The sequence below is a fragment of the Nicotiana sylvestris genome, chromosome 2, assembly GCF_000393655.2.
Source record: "Nicotiana sylvestris chromosome 2, ASM39365v2, whole genome shotgun sequence".
NCBI classification, from domain to species: Eukaryota; Viridiplantae; Streptophyta; class Magnoliopsida; order Solanales; family Solanaceae; genus Nicotiana; species Nicotiana sylvestris.
This window is the reverse complement of record NC_091058.1, coordinates 28,776,834-28,795,944: the sequence shown is the minus strand read 5'-3', so window position 1 is coordinate 28,795,944 and position 19,111 is coordinate 28,776,834. Positions and strand designations below refer to the sequence as shown.

The following is a 19,111-nucleotide window of genomic DNA, read 5'->3' as shown; positions in this document are numbered from 1 at the left end:
ATAAAATGAAAAGGGAGAAGGTTATAACTTAGTGTGGGATGTGCCGGTGACATTTCGAGGTCCGATATGTTCTACTCGCTTGTGATGAGGATGTGGTACGGTCCTCTTCTTTGTTTAATAGGGCTTAACCAAAGATGTAGTTTGATTACCCTTTGGCCCCTTTGCGAGTGGAGGTATTGGTGCTGGCGCCACATCGTGCACCACAAACATTTCTCTTGCCGCATGTTGTTCCCCGTAGACGGTTTTAATTCCATCCTTTGTCGGGAATTTCATCATTTGGTGGAGGGTGGATGGTACTGCTCTCATGTAGTGTATTCATGTCCTCCCGAACAAGGCGTTGTACCTCATGTCTCCTTCGATGACATGGAATTTGACATTCTGGGTTGTGCCGGCCACGTTGACTGGGAGGGTGATTTCTCCTTTTGTTGTTTCACTCGCCATGTTGAATCCGTTGAGGACTCGAGTGGCGGGCATGATTTGGTCAAGCAGTCCGAACTGCTCTATTACCCTTGACCTGATAATATTGGCCGAGCTACCTAGATCCACGAGTACACATTTTATTTGAAATGTATTTACAAGGAAAGAGATTACATGTGCATCATTGTGGGGTTGAGACAAGGTCTCGGTGTCCTCTTCGCTAAATGTGAGGGCATCCTCGAGTATATACCCCCGGGTTCGCTTTTCTCTAGTGATAGATATTTTTGTCCATCTCATCACGGGTTCCTGTGGGGCATTGATGCCTCCCAAGATCATGTGGATGACATGTTGTGGCTCATTTGTTTCGTTCTTCTTGGCCGCCTCTCTTTCTCGGAACTGATTTTTTGCTTGGTCACTGAGGAATTCCCGGAGGTGCCTTTGTTAAGTAGTCGGGCTACCTCTTTTCGGAGCTGGTGTCAATCCTCGGTCCTGTGGCCGTGCTTGTTGTGAAATTTACACTCTAAGTTATGATTCCTTTGTGAAGGATCTGATTGTACAAGCCTGGGCCACTTGGCGTCTCTGATTTTACTAAAGGTGAACACGGTGTCCGATACATCGACGTTGAAGTTGTATTCTGATAAGCGAGGTACCTCTGTTGGCCCTGCATTCCTATCGAATCCGACTCTGTTGATGAGTCCCCGAGGATTCTGTCGTCGGTCTATCCTTCGATCGTTGTGAGGTGGGTTGCGTCTCGGGGCGTTCCTTCTGTCTTCGGTGTATGGCTGATAGCTTTCTTTGTTTGGCTTTAGCTCCTTCGCCAAAAGCTTACTTGGGTATACTGAGCCCGAGGGGGCTGCTAGTTGGTCGTCTTCGACCCTAATCTTCGACTGGTATTGGTTGTGAACGTTCGACTAGGTCAGAGCGGGATACTCAACCAAATTCCTTTTCAACTACTTTGAAGCCACCGAGCTTCTTTCATTCAGACCTAGAGTGAAGGCCTGCACTGCCCAGTCATCGGAGACCGGTGTTAGTTCCATTTGGAAGCGAGATACGAACTTTCGCAGCATTTCGTTCTCACTTTGCTTGATTTTGAAGACGCCAGATTTCCTTGTGGCCACCTTGATGGCCCCGTCATGTGCTTTAATGAAGGAATCCACTAGCATAACAAATAAGTCTATAAAGTTTGGGGCCAGGTGATAACTAAGTATTTTGATGCATTTTATACTCCTTCTTGCTCATGCTTTGATTAGAAACTCATACAAAATAGTCCTAAAAGGCTCATAAGTTGTGCTTGATTGCAGATTTGATCAACAAAGTGACAATATGTCAAAGATCAGCTCAAAAGGAGTGAAACTTGCACAAGTACCAAAGACAAGACAAGCTTAGGCAAAATAGGTCCAGTGCGGCCGCACACCACTTTGTGCGGTTTGCATAGGAGGTTCAGAGAGCAGGTATTCAAGCTAAAAGGCAATACGGCCACACTAGATTTAGTGCGGTCCGCACTGGAGTCCATGCGGCCACACTGCCATTCTGTGCGGTCCGCAGAGCCAAGATTCAGAGAAGTTGCAATTTGGAGCTTTGAAGCCAATGCGGTCTGCAGTCCATTTTGTGTGGACCACACTAGAAGTCACCGCGGCCGCATTCCATTCTGTGCGGTCCGTGGAGCCTGAGTTCAGAGGGCTAGATTTTGGAGAGAAGAGTCCTAGTGCGGCCGCATTCCATTCTGTGCGGTCCGCATTAACCCCGTAGGGGTATTTTTGTCCAGATTTTTCAGCTTAGTGTAAATAGTCCCTTTTCCATTTTTAGGTCATCAGATATTGGTATAGCATAGCTGCGCTCGTGAGTCGATTTTCTTGGTCATTTTGGGCAACTTTAACTACATTTCATCATTGAATCACTATATTTAGCTTAGCAATTAATTAATATGTGTTTATCTTCATCTATTTCTTGTTTTTCTTCTTTGAATATGAGTAGATAAACCTCATAGCTAGGGTTGTGGCTCAACCCTAGTGTGAGTAATTGATGGGTCTTGTATTTTATGGCTAAATTGATTATGAGTGTTTGATATTTGGGTCAATTTCATGGTTAATTGCTGAATTAGTGGTTGCAAACACTAGTTTGTGTTTAGTTGACTAGGGCTCTTCTTGAGAAAGAGAGTCTAAGTCTCCGAAATTGATCCAACAAGGAATTGGGTCATACTCAAGATATTGATAGCCCCAATTAAAGGGTTAAACCTCGAGAGAGTAATACCCGACTTGAACCCTAAGTTGCTTGTGCAAATTTGCATACCCAGTTGGTCTTGAAAAAGTCAATTGGGCAAAATCACTTGAACCACCGAGGGGTGTAGAGTGGGTAAAGTAGTGCAATAGTTATATCATACTCCCCAATCATGTCAATTGTGCCTTAGACTCAAGTACCCGTCAATTGACCACCTAGGCGGATGTCACTATCCTAGTGCCCTTTAAACTATTTGAACAACCCGTAGCATTTAACTCTTAGCTTAATTTACAATCTGTAGTTTGCTAAAAGTAGAATTATAAAGAAAACTCCCAAAAATGATTAGAAGTGTAATTTGGAACATATACGCAATCCTAAACTAGATAGATACTCGACTCCATTTCTAGCTCTCTGTGGATATCGATCCCGACCCAAAATCGGGTAAAAGCTGCTCCGACCCTCTCTCGCTACATAATTAGTAGTGCGGAGTAGGTCGCGATCACCAGGTTATGATATTACATCATTGCCCCTTTAGAAAGTGTTTCTCCGAACTTCTTCAGCAGGACAGACTCGATCTCGTCGTCCCTCAGGTCGTTGCCCTTTACTATACAGGTGTAAGCGGTAACGTGCTCATTAGAGTCCGAGGTACCGTTATATTTCGGGAGATCTGACATTCTGAACTTCTTTGGAATGGGTTTCGGGGCCGCTTCCTATGGGAACGACTTCTGTACGAACTTCTTCGAGTCCACACCTTTCATGATCGAGGGCGCTCCTGGAATTTGGTCGACCTTCGAGTTGTAAGTTTCGACTTTCTTATCATTAGCTTCTATCATTTTCTCGCCTGATTCGATCCTTCTGGTGAGGTCCTCGAGCATTTTTATGATGACGGGATCGGTTATCGATCTGTTATTGCTCGATCTCTCTGGTACATGTTCGACTGGGGGAGTTGTCCCCGGTGCTACCATGCTAGGAGTTTTCTGGTGAGTGTGAGGAGCGGTGCTAACACATTGGGCGTCACGTGAGGTCGTACCCTTGGAGGTCGACTCCGGTGCATTCACAGGGTTCTGTGGTGGTATACCAACACCTGGAACAACCATACCATTCTTTTCTCGGTTCTCGAGGTAGTTGTTTTCATCTCTATTTACTGAGTTAGGCATTTGGACCTAAACTTTGAAGATCTTGGACAAGAATAGGTGTGAAAGATAACTTGCGTTGTGTAATAAAACCAACAAGAAAATAATCACTATTATTTTTAGCCCCACGGTGGGCGCCAAACTGTTTACCGTAAAAATGGTAATAACAATTAAATTTGATTACGGGACTCTAAAAATTCGTGATATATTTTTATGCTAGTTGTTAAGCAGATGATGCTATGTGTGAGATTTAGAAACGAGATAAGAGTAAGGAGTAAGGTGATAACCAAATCGATAGGTTAACAATTGGGGCCTCGAGCTTGTCGATTTGGGGGTCTCGAGGTCGATTCCTGAGCTCGACTGTGAGCTATCAAAGATGATCAGAGTATGATTAACAGTTATAATAAAATCAATGAAGGCTCTTTATGGCTAATGATAAGCAATAAATAATGAACAATAATGAAGATAATAAATTGAAGCAATAATATCAAAAGAATGTGTTAGAGAGCAGAGAGAATGTTCTTGTATATTTCGTGTGGAGCTATTGAAGCAACATAAGCCTCTAAAATGATAAGGATCCCCTTTATATATGAGGGGAATTCCAACATAGTACAAGATGCATTAATTATACAAATATGGAGATGGGACAGCTAGATGGCGCCCTGATTCAGGTTTAGAGTAGCATACTAGACTTTGTCAGCCCTAGCCGTGTATCTTGGGAACTCTCTATTTCTATCACAGCCGTGGTCAATATTGTCCCCAGGTCGAGCGTCGACGAACTTTGAAAGAGGAAACTCGACGGTAGCCTTGTAGCCTAGAGCCTCCGAGATGATCCTTTGAGGTGTTTCGATGGCGAGGAGTTGGACACTCCGATTTCACCATATACAGAGTTATCAATAATAATAAAAAAAAATATGCTATTATCGCATAATTTAGCATGTTATAGTAAGTTGATTATTATTTTTATATCATATTACAAATAAGCACTTAATACAATATTTTACTTGAAATTATCGTATAGTTAACCTGAAACAATTTATTATACTGTATACAGAAGAACTTAAATCAAAGCAAGATTTAAAACTGTGACATGTGAAGTATGGACGTACGTTATTAGTTGTTTGGTTGGCGCTTTCGTGTCAAAGGGGTTTGTCACCAATTCCACATTCATGATATGAATGTCTCAACGGTCCAAATGTTTCTTCACGTTTAATTTACTTCATTCCCAAGACGTTAGGAGCCGACTTTACCATCGTTTTTCTTCTAGCTACTCCTCTCTTTGACTTGTATTTTCCCTTCTTTATGGCTAATGAAATGTATCTCGCACGTAATGACGTAAAAGAATATGGACGATTTAGTTTCTTTTATATTCTTGCCATGACTTAATCCATGACAATTTTATTTGACTCAAAAGATATTGAAATCTTTTTGAACAAATCAATCAAAGATGAAGGGGTAAATTCAAGTCAAACTTAGTTAATTCCAGATTGAAAACTTTGGTAATGATGATTGCATTAGTGACAATGGAAATATCGATAATCTTATTAAAATTTATCATCACTCAATGAGAAAAGTGAATTACAAAATTTTTTCTCTCTTATGATATAGGAGTGGAGCTTTTCTTTTGATTTCCCTTCTCCGGGAATCCCCCTATCGAAAGCCTTCCTTGGCTATATATAGTCGAAATCCCTTTACCCTCAATGTGATTTGATGTGTTTTGGTCAATGGTGCATTCTGGTCGTAGCTTTAGGCGTTGCTCTTTTCGATTTGTCGGGTATATCGGAGGAGAAATGGAGTGGACTCTGTTGACTTTCACTACCTGATTGCTGATAAGGGGATCGTGGGCAACCTGGTGATGGTGGTAAGATTTTGACCGATACAAATTTCCTTATAATTTTCTTGTATCTTCAACTTGGGATTAGTTTGAAGAAAGTACTAATCAAACATAATATTTTGCATTTCTTACCCTTCTTAAGTATTTCCAAAACCTGTACTTTTCAATACCTTTAGTCGATGTTCTCGGTGATTTTGATATACAAATAATTACTAGCTTTTATCTTTCCGTAGGACGATTTTCTAGTCTATTATGTCCAAAAGAAAAAAAAGAAGGAAAAAAGAACACTTGTAGGGTGGGCTTGAATTGAGGCTGCCCCTAGCTACCTCGATCATCGGCCTAAATTTTGTTATGAGAAATTTTGCCTTTTTTTCCTTTTGATTTTTCAAATGGTATCCAATTTGGAGAACTTCGCTTCTTAACTTTTTATGAGGAGGCCTACCCTTGCTTCAATTAAAGCCACACTTCCTTTTGACCTTAGTTCTGTAGCCCCTTGCTCCTTTCATTTTCAGCAGGTTCTTCTTCACGGCAAGTAGATTCGGGAATAAGGAGTTCATTTGATCTACCAAGTTGATTTTATCTAAGGCATCCACTAGCATTAAAATCATCAGTCAAGTTTTAGATTTATTCTCTTAACTGCCATTCCACTATATGAAAAGAAGTTACAACAACAACTACAACCTAGTGAGATCCCATGTGTGGGGTCTAGGAAGGATAGTGTGTACGCAGATCTTACCCCTACTCCGGAGGAGTAGAGATGTTGTTTCCGGTAGACCCTCAGCACAAGAAGGAAAGAGACAATGTATCAGTAGCAGTAAAGGAATCCTAACAGATAACACTAGCAACGCAATAACCAGAAAATAGAGAGCAAAGTATTAACACTAAGTATCAACAAAGGCACAATACTACATACACAAGGGAATAATATGTACATACAGGGCCGCTAAATATACTATAGCCTAACTTTCGACCTTAAAGAAGTATTAAGAACACAACTGGAGCCCCTAACAGCCTAAAACAAGACACTATCACACTAGCCTCCTGTCTCCTAACCTACAACCCTAGTGCTCGACCTCCACAACTTCCTATCAAGGGCCATGTCCTCGGAAATCTACATCTGCACCATGTCCTGCCTGATCACCTCTCCCCAATATTTCTTATGCCTCCATCTACCTCTCCTCATACCTGTCAAGGCCAGCCGTTCACACCTCCTCACCGGTGTATCCAGGCTTCTCATCTTCACGTGCCCGAACCATCTAAGCCTAGCTTCCTGCATCTTGTCTTTCACGGGAGCCACGCCCACCTTCAACCGATCGTCATTCCTAATCTTATCTAGCTTAGTGTGTCCGCACATCCATCTCAGCATCCTCATCTCTGCAACTTTCATCTTCTGGATATGAGAATTCTTCACTGGCCAGCACTCTGCACCATACAATATGGCCGGCCTAACCACTGTTCTATAGAACTTTCCTTTAAGTTCCGGAGGCACCTTCCTGTCACACAGAACACCAGACGCTAGCCTCCATTTCATCCACCCCACTCCTACACGGTGCGTGACATCCTCGTCAATATCCCCATCCCCCTGTATAATCAACCCCGGGTACTTGAAGCTCCCTTTCTTGGGGATGACTTGTGAGTCAAGCCTCACGTCCACATCCGCTTCACCCCGCATGCTGCTAAACATGAACTCCACGTATTCAGTCTTAGTCCTGCTCAGCTTGAAACCTTTAGACTCAAGGGTCCGTATCCAAACCTCCAACCTCTCGTTAACACCACCTTGCGCCTCATCAATCAGTACTATATCATCAACGAATAACATACACCATGGCACCTCCCCTTGTATATGGTGTGTCAGTGTATCCATCGTCAGGGCAAATAAGAACGGGCTGATTGCAGATCCTTGGTGTAGACCCATAACAACCGGAAAATGCTCTGAGTCGCCCCCACTGTCCTAACCCGAGTCTTAGCTCCATCATACATATCCTTAATCACCCTAATATAAGCCACCGGAACACTTTCACCTCCAGACATCTCCAAAGAACTTCCCTAGGTACCTTATCATAAGCTTTCTCTAGGTCAATAAACACCATGTGCAAATCCCTCCTCATATCCCTGTACAGTTTCACCAACCTCCGAATAAGATGGATCGTTTCCGTAGTGGAACGGCCAGGCATGAACCCAAATTGATTCTCGGATATCGACCACATCCTCCCCACCCTCGCTTCCACTACCCTCTCCCACACTTTCATGGTATGACTCAATAGCTTGATGCCCCTATAGTTGTTACAGTTCTGGATATCGCCTTTTTTCTTGTATAGCGGAATCATCGTACTCCACCTCCATTCCTCTGGCATCTCTTTTGTCTTGAAAATAACATTAAACAACCCAGTTAGCCACTCCAATCCTGCTCTACCCACATATTTCCAAAATTCTACTGGAATTTCATCTGGCCATGTCGCTCTGTCCCTGCTCATCTTATGCATAGCCCCGACAAACCTCCTCAACTCTAATGCGCCTACAATAGCTAAAATCTTGGTGACACTCGGAGTGCTCCAATTCCCCTAGCACAATGTCTCTTTCCCCTTCATTATTTAGCAGCTTATGGAAGTACGTCTGCCACCTTCGCTTAATTTGTGCATCCTTTATTAACACTTGGCCTTCCTCGTCCTTGATGCACCTCACTTGGTCTAGATCCTGAGTCGTCTTCTCCCTCGCCTTGGCCAACCGAAACAACTTCTTATCTCCGCCTTTTCCCCCAATTCTTCGTATATGCGACCAAATGCTGCACTCTTCGCTTCCATGACCGCTAACTTCGCCACCTTCTTAGCTTCCTTATAACTTATTCTGTTCCTCTGCCTCTCCTCCTTGTTCGTAATCTCCACTAACCGTCGATACGCCGCTTTCTTTTCCTCCACCTTACCCTGGACCTCGGTGTTCCACCACCAGTCACCCTTGTGCCTGCCCGAGTAACCCTTTGAGACCCCTAGTGCCTCTTATTCCACCTTCCTAATACTGTTCGCTGTCATCGTCCACATACCGATAGCTTCCCCACTACTTCTCCAGGCCCCCATAGCCAATAGCCTCCTCCCCAGCTCGTGAGCTTTCTCCTTTATCAAGGCACCTCACCTAATCCTCGGACTACCCCGAACCACCCTCCTTTTCCTCCTTATCGGGATGTTGACGTCCACCACCAAGAGCCGATGTTGGGTTGCGAGTGACTCACTCGGGATAACCTTGCAATCCTTGCACAACCCTCTATCAAACTTCCTTAGGAGCAGATAATCAATCTGAGTCTTAGCCAACGTACTCTAAAAAGTAACCAAATGCTCCTCTCTCTTTGGGAACATAGAGTTTGCAATCACCAACTCAAAAGCCTTAGCGAAATCTAATAGAGAAGTTCCACCTCCGTTCCTAACCCCAAAGCCACAACCGCCATGCACCTCGTCATAACTACTGGCAGACATGCTGATATGCCCGTTGAAATCCCCTCCTATAAATAACTTCTCCGTGGGCAGAATACCACGCACCATTTCATCCAAACCCTCCCAAAAACACCTCTTAACCTCTTCATCCAAACCCGCTTGGGGCGCGTATGCGCTAATGACATTTAGAGTGAGCCCTCCAACCACTAACTTAATAAACATTAATCTATCACTCACCCGCCTAACCTCAACCACCGACTCCCTAAGATCCCTGTCCACCAGAATACCCACTCCGTTCTTACCCTTCGAACGTCCAAAATACCACAGTTTAAACCCACCTACATTCCTCGCCTTCGATCCTACCCACTTAGTTTCCTGAACACATGTTATATTGACATTCCTCTTCTAGAGAATCTTTGCCAACTCGATAGACTTACCCGTTAACGTCCCTACGTTCCACGACCCAGTTCTCAACCTAAACGCACCCTTGCCTCCTTACCCCACTTTCCCCCTGCCCCACCCCCTATCATATGCTCGGCTCCCGCCCCTCCTGAGGACATGACCTTATTTTGCCATCACAAACCATAGCCAAAACAAGCAACGATCAAACGCAAAAGAAACGGGAAGTACTACAGGTCCACTAAAGAAAGTGCCTAGACTAGTATCAACTAATAAGACAACAACACGCTACCACAAGATGAAGGGAAACAAGAGACCTGGAGGTACCAACTCCAGAGAACAGAACCTGGATCAGTGTACCGCGCTCACTTCCAAATTCACGCCGTCCCTTGCTAATGCCAATCGGAGGTGACCCGTGCTGCTTGTCCAAACGTCGCGACTTTCCAATTGAAATTTAGAAAAGAAAAACGAACACCAAACGGGGAGGGAGGGGCTGTTATCACCACTGCACTTGGTGACCCACTGTCTGACAGCCTTGGTTGCCCGCTTTTACGACGCTGGAGCAGGCACCGACGAAGGCAGTCGCTGACCAGCCCCAAATATGCCGCAAGAAAAAGAAATAAAAAGGCGGATTTAGGGTTTGCAGATGAGAGAAGTAGGAGAGAAAGAGAGGGAGAGTGAAGCTGCCAACAGTCGCCAGAATTTTTTTTGGCAGAGCAGCAGTTGCCCGTCGGCCACTGTTAGGGTTTGGGGTGGGAAGGAGGGAAGACAGAGGACAGAGAGGAGCAGTAGAAGAAGGAGAGGGAAGGGGAGAGATGACCGAAAACTTAACTGGTGGGTTGGGTGTCCGCCGGCATCGGCGCTGTACAATGTCCGGTCAAAAGATAACCGTTGGGTTACAAAAAGAAGTCGGGGGGGGGGGAGGAGAAGTCAGATAAGGGAGAGAGACGTATATCATATGAAAAGAAGTTATATAGTAAATTTTTATGAACCAAGCTCACTCCATAAGGGCCAACGGCTAGAAATGGTGGATGAGACTGAGTCAGTAGGGATTATAATAGGGGCGGAGCTACAGTAGAGTGTGCGGATTCGGACGAACCCAGTGACTTTTTCTCGGACCCTATATTTGTGTTGAAAAAAATCATCTATGTATATAGATAAAGCACGCCAAACCCAGTAACCAAACGTTTTTGGATTCAGCGGCAAAGGTTTTGGGTTCCAGGGAAAATGCTTGGGTTCGAATCCCATTGAAAGCACCGAAACCACTATTGTTTAGTGGCTATTAACTTCCTATAGCTACCATATACATAATTACTTCCTATATCTACTATCCAGTTGTTACGGTAGTGTATTCGCTCTATTCGCGTTATTGTATTCATGAATACAGTAGCAAAAGCCCTCTAAAAATAGGGGTTACAGCTGTACGCGATTATATTCATATGTATTCGCGCCATGTATTCATGAATACAATAACGACAATAACTTTAAAAATAGGTCTGTCCAGCTGTCTAATAACGGAAGTATGATCAATTAGTGTGATACAGTCCTAATTTAACTCAACAAAATCAATTTTAACACGCGTCATTATCAAACCAATTAATTAGAATGATTTATCAGTTGTATATAACTGTTATATTTAATTATTGTATTTAATGTGTTTCAATATTTGTTTTTTACCGTTACATTCATTAGATTAAATATTTGTATTTACTGTATTCACTATTTTTTATGTAGTGCATTCAAATATATTTGTATTAACAATATTTTAGTTATTCCTAATACATATTATTGCTGCTGTATTCAATATATTTCATTGGTTGTATTCACTATGTTTTATTTATATTCAGTGTATTTTACTGAATTTCACTGTATTTTAAAATTAAGTGTATTCACTGTTTATGTTCTGTTCTATTTCAATATTTGTATTCAGTGTATTTTAATGTTTATATTCTGTACATACAGTATGCATGAATACAAGTGTATTCAACTGTATTAAAAAATACAAACCTTCAAAATACATAAATACATGCAAAAAATATATTTATACAAAAATACAATGTGTTTGAGTGAATTTGTACAAAATACAATGGTATTTGTATCATGGTATGTGACTAAATAACAAAGGAGAGAAGAAAGTTAGTCGGAGATGGCGTTTTCCGGCCAAGCAAAATACTATATACATTGTATTAAAACTAAAAATAGAGATGAACAAAAACCTTGGCTCTCAATCTTCTCCGGCGTAGAAAATATTGCAGTATTTGTCATTCATGTTACAGTACCATGCTCTACTCGGATTATTCCGACATCGTTTTTGCTCCCCGCGTAGTGGCCCTAGTCTCAGAGCGACGAACCCCTCCTTGCTATGGAGGAATATGATTTTGAAGAAAAGGTCCGTCTTTCCCCTCTTTCTCCCAACACTTTAGAAGTATTTTCAATTGCAGTAACCCTAGAAGATTCAACGAGAGAATTCACGATTACAAGCAAGTATTTTGTTCGAAGAGAGAGAGAGAAGGAAGAAAAATTTTGCGAGAGAATCATGAGTTAATTGAAAGAAAGAGAGAATAAAAACATAAATAGTGTATTTCACGCCTCAATGGTAGTATATACGATACATACCTATTTTGCTATATGATATAAAAGGTAGTTGTTGAAAATAATATTTTAAAATAATTTTAGTTTATAATAAATAGGGTGTATACCTTTGCTATAGGAGGTAAAAGTTTTCACTTTAAATCCTAGCTCCGCCTTTGGAATTATTGAGCTGAGTAAAATATTATAGTGTTTTATTTGGGATCCAAGCCCATTTAGCAATTGGTTAAAAAAGGACTATCAGTTAGAAAGAAGGGATGATGCCGAATGTTGAAGAAGAAAATGTATGTTCCTCTCATCTCCTTGCTCTGAGTCTAAGCTTCTCATCTCTCCTTCTTATCTCTATGCTTAGCTACTTCTACATTCCAGCAATTCTCATTGTAATTTCAGTAGTTTCAGTTTCAGTAGTTTGAGTGTTGAATTGTTATCCGAATTTGCATTTGAGCTCTAGAATTCGTATTGAAATAGTAGGTAGTTTGTCCATTCGTTACATAATTCGTTGCCAAAAGCTTAAGCATTTTATAGCTTCCTCCTCGCCATCTCTAATAGTCAAATAGGGACATAACATAAGTGCCTACCTGAGCCTAAGGATATTTTGCTAACTGTTGGAGCTACTTGGTCAAAAAATAATCCTACTTGCTTAAATCACTTGTGAAATGTGTAATATAATTAATGTCTACTTGGCTACTATAACCATTAACCAGACCATAAATATCTGCCCAGTTTACTTTTCAAATCCAATATACTCCAATAGTTAGTATTTATTTTGTGCTAGAGTTTAATTTTTTCCAGCTAATTTATTATTTTTAGGTGAAATTTACAAAAGAAAGTTGTTTCGGATAATTCCCTTTTTCCTGTTACTTTAGTCATTAGAAAAATCAAACTAGGAGTTTAATTTAAGAACCAAAGGACTATCTCTACTCGAGTATGTTTTGGAATTTGGAAAATGGAATATTATAATGGGAAAATACATATTTTATCCATCGACCTTGTACTTAAATTCATCTTACACACTTGTTAAACACGGAAATAGTATTACACACCAAAACTTTTAAAAGTATGTCAATTAAATACCTTTTTTGCCATGTGTCACACGCGTGTATTACACATAAAATAGGCGCGTGAAAACTAAAAATTTCATTTGAAATTAAGTTTTTTCTTCTATTTTCCCTTTTTTTTAAACTATTTTCTTTTTAAATTAAAGAAAAAAATATAACCCATGTCTTCTTCCCCAACCCACACCCCAGCGATTCCTCCCCTTCCCCCCAATTTTTTCCCCAACCCCCATCCTTGTTTTATCTACCCCTCATGTTTTGCTTCTCCAACCCCCATGACTAAGAAGAAAAAGAAAAAGAAGAAGAAAAGAGGAGCTATTGAGTCTTGTAAAAATCATCATTATTGAACTTTTGAAAAAGCTTGAACATTTAATCGGGTCTTCTTGATTTTGGTGTTCCATGACCTAGAAAATTAGTTTGAATTCGTGATTATTGTTGAGTAAAAATTTACTAAAAATATGCTGAAAATTTGGTGATTAATTTTGGTAAAATTTAAAAAACACAATTAACAAGTTTGAAGTTTTGGGTTTGAGCTTGAATTTGAAATTTGTATAAAGATTTGTGATGAATATTGTTAAAACTTGTTAAAAATCGGCAAAGAGTTGAATCTATAATTAGGGAAGAAGGTGTTTATGGTGGAAGGGTTGGTGGTAGTGGAGAAGATGATGGGGTTGGGATGATGAGGAGGGGGCGGGGTTTTTTCTTTTCTATAATGTTTTCTTTGGGAAGATGAGGAGAGGGGGTTGGAGGGGGGGGGGAGCAGAGGTTTTTTTTCTCCCAGTTTTTCTTTTTTTTTTCTCTCTCGATTTATTGACATGTGTCGGATGCTGATTGGCGCGTGTAACAGAAATTTTTAAGCAGATGTGGTCAAACACCGAAGTGGTGTGTAATTGACACACTTTTAAAAGTTTTGGTGTATAATATTATTCCCCTATTTAACAGGTGTGTAAGAGGAATTTGGAGACAAAATCGATGGGTAAAGTATGTATTTCGCCTTGACCTGATAGAAAATCAATCTATACTTTCATGTCCATCAAAACTGAGAATTGATTGGGACGAATTGTTTGATTATGTTCCAAAATGACTTTTTTTAATTTAGACTAACCAAATTTATAACATATAATTAAACTTATTCTTAAGGTACAGTGCTCCAGTGTTTAAGATGTTACAATAGTGTCACAAGTTAGAATTGCAATTGGCTCCAATATATATATACACGATAATTCAGAACTATAGGAAAAACATTTACCGTTTGCATAACATCGGCGAAATGGTTTCCTAGCCACTCAAACTTGTAAGGCTTTTAAAAGTCGATACATAAACTTTTGTCTTTCCCATTTAAACACTCAAACTCCTGAAACCTATAACTAATAAATACAATTGACCGTTGACCCATCCCATGTGGCGTCAGTTAGTCCTAGTCAACCCCCTCTGTGAATGTCACGACTTTTAGGAGCGTGAGAGACCCCCTTCTCAACGCCCAACGGTAAAAAATAGGGCATATTTAAGTGGGGTCTTATTCTTTCAATTGGATACATATTATCCCTCTATTATATGCATTTGAAGCTTTATTTCGCCTATTTCTTAAAATCTGAAGCTTTCTATAATTTTTTTTCTTTTTTCAGATTGTGATAATGAATCAAAGTCCTGTATTTTGTCATTGTGGAGTTGAAACTCATATTTGCATCACTTGGAAGCCAACAAATCCAGGAAGGAGGTTTTATGGGTGCTCAAACTATGGTCGAGTCAATTCTTATAATTCTTTTAGGTGGTTTGACCCACCTCTTCCAGATCACTATAAACAGGTGATTTCAGGGCTGTTATCAAGAATTAAAGAGAGAGATCGACTACAGTGTAGGAAGAGGGTGAAGATCATTGTAACTTTAGTTGTTGTAGTAGCACTAATAATTGTAATTTTCTTCTTAGTGTAGTTAGCACTAACTTCATAACCCTATGTACAATGATAATGACATAATGAATGATGTATTTTTTGTGGAATGAAAAACAATTTTAACATAAACAAGCACACATATATAAACAACCAAGTTCGATCAGCCTTCTTAGTTGACAAAATTAGCACTGAACTGCTGTCTAGTAGCAGAAATAGTTTAAACATTGTTCCAAAAGAAAAGTCATAGTTAAACAGACTTAAGTTAACCTACAAATTATGTTCTGCAACTAACAGACTTAAATTACCACAAAAACAAACATTCAGTCATCTTCAAAGTTGAGATTGGTTGATGTTTTGCTGAGATTGGCTCAAGTTTGGACATGGAGACTGGCTTGGCTGAGATGAAGAATGGACTTGAGGTTGGCTAAGGCTTGCTTGAGTTTGTCTTCTCCTCAACTGTTGTTGAAGTTGCCTTAGTGATATAGCATTTCTTCCTTGCCACCTTAGTCTAGGTGCACTATATCCAAGATCGATATTGGTCTTCCCAGCATCCACTACTTTTGTAGGAGCAGAATGTACCCTATCTCTTTCTCCACACTGCATAGGAAGCCAAATTAGTACCCAAACTACCAATATATAAATAAAAATTCAAATCCTTAATGATCTTACCCTTTCTATCACTGTTCCTATATCACTAAATAATATACCAAATCCAGTAGTTCTTGGTCTTCCTCGGAGTCCACTACCTCTTGGCCTTCCTCTAACACTAACTATAATATCCTTAAAAATTCTTGATCTCATACTTCCAGTATCCTAATGTAAGATAAAGTACTTTCTTGTAATTTAAAATTTTTGGTCCTAATACAGATTAACTAAATTAACTAAAATGAATACTTACAGATGCACTTGGAAAACTGATGGTTGAGTATTTCTGTCCCTGGCAGTTCCAGAATCACTTGTAGGACCTGATTGTTGAGTTGTTGTTTGAGCAGCCTGTGATGATTGAGTAGCACCATCATTACTGGTTCCTGTTGTTCCAGATCCTTGTCCTTTCTGAAATTTCCAAAATAAAAAATGAGATATAGAAACAACCAAAGTACAAGATACAATCAAACACAAATAGAATACATTACCAGGATAGGACACCCCTTCTTGTTATGGCCTATTGTCTTACAATTAGAGCATGTCATTGGTGTCCGTTTCCTTGATCTCTTACCAAACTTCTTCGTAGGTTCATCTTGAGCTCTTTTTCTATTTTTCTTAGGTCTATCAGGCATCTTGGTAATCACAAGAGGCTCAATAGTTAGATTCTATGTTGATGGCCACATCTCCATATTGGTTACTGGTTGTATGTAACAACTAAAAGCCTTCAGGTATGTATCTTTCTTGTACCAGTGGGTTACATAGTCAGCAGACTCAAATCTCTTAAAAAACATTGCACATATTGCATAGGAGCATGGTATTCCCTTGAGCTGTCATGATCTACATGTGCATGTATTATTGGAGAAGTCAACAATATGTTTGTAACCCCATGTTGTATCTCATACCCAGTATCCCCATTCTATTTAACTTCATGCTTAACAACATATTGAGATTGTTCCTCTATGTACCTCATTGCTATAGGAGATACATCAGAAATCCACCTTGTTGAAAATTCTCTCATGGTAGTCATCCTCTCCATCACCTTTACTCTAATCTCTTCTAACATGGTTATGATAGACTTGTGCCTAGCAGACAAGATCCAACTATTAAAGGTCTCACACATATTGTTCTCCACAGAATCACATTTACTCCAATCTTTGAAGAATGCTCTACACCAATATTGTTTTGGGTATCTCAGCAAGTCCTCAATGATCTTATTATCACCTAATTCTGCCAGCTCATCTATCTTAGCCTTCAAATATGCTTCAAATGAAGCCCTTGCATAGGCCCAAAACTTCTTCCTTCTTTCCTCTCCTTTCCACTTTTGTTTCCAGTTGCTCCATATGTGTCTTGCACACATTCTGTGCTCAGCATTTGGTAACAACTCAGAAACAGATGCAAAAAGTCCCTTAAGCAACAAAAAAATAATAATTAGAATATCAGAAACATATATAAAGTATCCAAGTAATTAAAGGAAGAACAGGGGTGTAGTATATACCTTCTGCATATCAGAAATGATGGTCAGCCCCTCACCTTGGGATTCAGTGAGCTGCAGATCATGCATCAGGCACCTAAAAAACCATGACCATGTGTGCTTTGTCTCCTTTTCCACCACTGCCCAGGCAACAGGGTACATTTGGTTGTTACCATCTTTACCAATGCATGATAGTAGCTCACCCTTACACACACCCTTCATAAAAATTCCATCAAATCCAATAACATTTCTACACCCTTCCAACCAACTAACTTTGCAAGCATGTAGACAAATATAGATACCCACAAACACCTCCTTACCAGATATTGTCTCATTGGAGGTCTTCACAACAACAGTGCTGCCAGGATTTGTAGACCTCAACATGTCAGCATAATCATATATTCTAGCAAACTCCTTCTTGTAATCACCAAGATACTGACCCATGAACTGATGTTTAGCCCTAGAACATATGGATTTTCCTATATACACACCATACTTTATCCTAATCAAATCCTGTTGGTTGATAATCTTGTCCTTGAAATGTTTAGCTACCCATGCTGTATTAGCCAACTTGTTTCTGGTTGCTCTAAAACACTTATGAACAGGATAGTAGCTCTTGACAATGAAATTCCATGTGTGTCCCTCCAAACTTCCCAAAATATTCCATCTACATCTTGTTGAGTTCACACATTTTGCCCTAACCCTATGTTGTTCATTAGGCCTCAACTTAATTTGAACTCTTCTTTGTACAGCATAATCTTGCAAAGCAGATCTGAACTGTTTCACATTTTCAAACACCATTTCCAACTGGAAACAAATTTTCTTACAAGCAGGATCAAAGTATACCCTACTGTTGTATCTTCTTGGTTGAGGGTTATGCACCCCATCTTCTTCATCTACTTCATCATTTGTATCCTCACTACCTGGATCTGAACTGTCCAGATATTGCTCATCCCCTCCCAACTTTCCATCATATTTGGATCCCCTATCTTTATACATGTCTTCAAAACTAGGGTCTATACCTACAGGTCCACTAGGTATCTCATCAGTATTAACTTCAGAAGATCTTAATTTACTACTCTTATTCACTTTAGCCTGTCTAGCAACAACAATTTCAGGTTATAGGTCACTTGTCTCTCCAACAATATCCTCATCAGAACCATATAATGACTCATCTGTATCATCATCATCTGCAGAAATAGCCTCATATTCTTTATCACTCTTAGTATTTAGCTCATCACCCTCAGCATCACCCTCAACATCACCCTCAAAATCAGTTGCTAAATGAAAGGTATAGAAGTCACCTTCATTTTCACTAGACTCTTCTGTTTCAGAAGAACTTTCAGCAACCCTCTTTTTACCCTTCCTTTGAGTGTTATCACCCCTATTTATATCATTGTTAGGTGAGTGTGTTGCCCTAGCATTAACATCACTTGTTTGCCCATGTGGCATTTCATTAAAGCCAAATGACTGAATGTTAGTGGGATCCACATTTAAACCACCACTACTTAACATTTCATCTAGGTCCAAATCAATACATGGTGTATTAATTATGTGACATATATACACATCAATAAAATCTCCATCCTTAAGGTCTTGACAGAAAGCTAACACATCAGCATCATATTTCAGAAATCTAAATTCTCCTTTTTGGTTAATTTTACATGCATATTTATCTACTGTTAAGTACCCCATATCCTTAGCCCAATCATGAAATTGAATTATATGTAATTCATCAATGTCAGCTTGAAGAACAACTGACCAAGTTTAACCATTTACATACCTCATAATTGGGTCAGCCACTAACCACCCTAGATGATGAAACTGTAATTTCACATTGATAGCCATTGAAACCTATAAAAAAAGGGGGACAAGTCAGATACACTTTAACCCTAAAAAGCTATAAACTTTAACACAATGGGAGACAAGAATATTTTGATATTCAAAAAAGACCTAATTTTTTTACCCTAAATGTCATATCACTCATGAAAAAGACAAACCCCTAAAATAAAGTGAACGTACGACTGTTTTCCCCAAA

General features: G+C 40.0%; 1 protein-coding gene and 1 long non-coding RNA gene across 2 annotated transcripts; both read right to left on the bottom strand.

Annotated features, from left to right (window-relative positions):
- Window positions 1-6,712: 6,712 nt before the first annotated feature.
- Window positions 6,713-7,465, bottom strand: LOC104222637 (uncharacterized). Its single transcript, XM_070164811.1, has one exon. It carries the CDS (start codon window positions 7,463-7,465, stop codon window positions 6,713-6,715), a length of 753 nt encoding a protein of 250 aa, XP_070020912.1.
- Window positions 7,466-15,268: 7,803 nt separating this feature from the next.
- On the bottom strand, window positions 15,269-18,907 carry LOC104222633 (uncharacterized). Its single transcript, XR_011404974.1, has 3 exons — window positions 18,857-18,907; window positions 15,856-16,010; window positions 15,269-15,554 (listed from the first exon to the last, which is right to left on the bottom strand). It is a non-coding gene; the product is annotated as an uncharacterized lncRNA (long non-coding RNA).
- Window positions 18,908-19,111: the final 204 nt, after the last annotated feature.

Excerpts from the sequence above, each read along its gene's own strand:
- LOC104222637 (XM_070164811.1), bottom strand. The coding sequence starts at position 7,465 with ATGGATACACTGACACACCATATACAAGGGGAGGTGCCATGGTGTATG.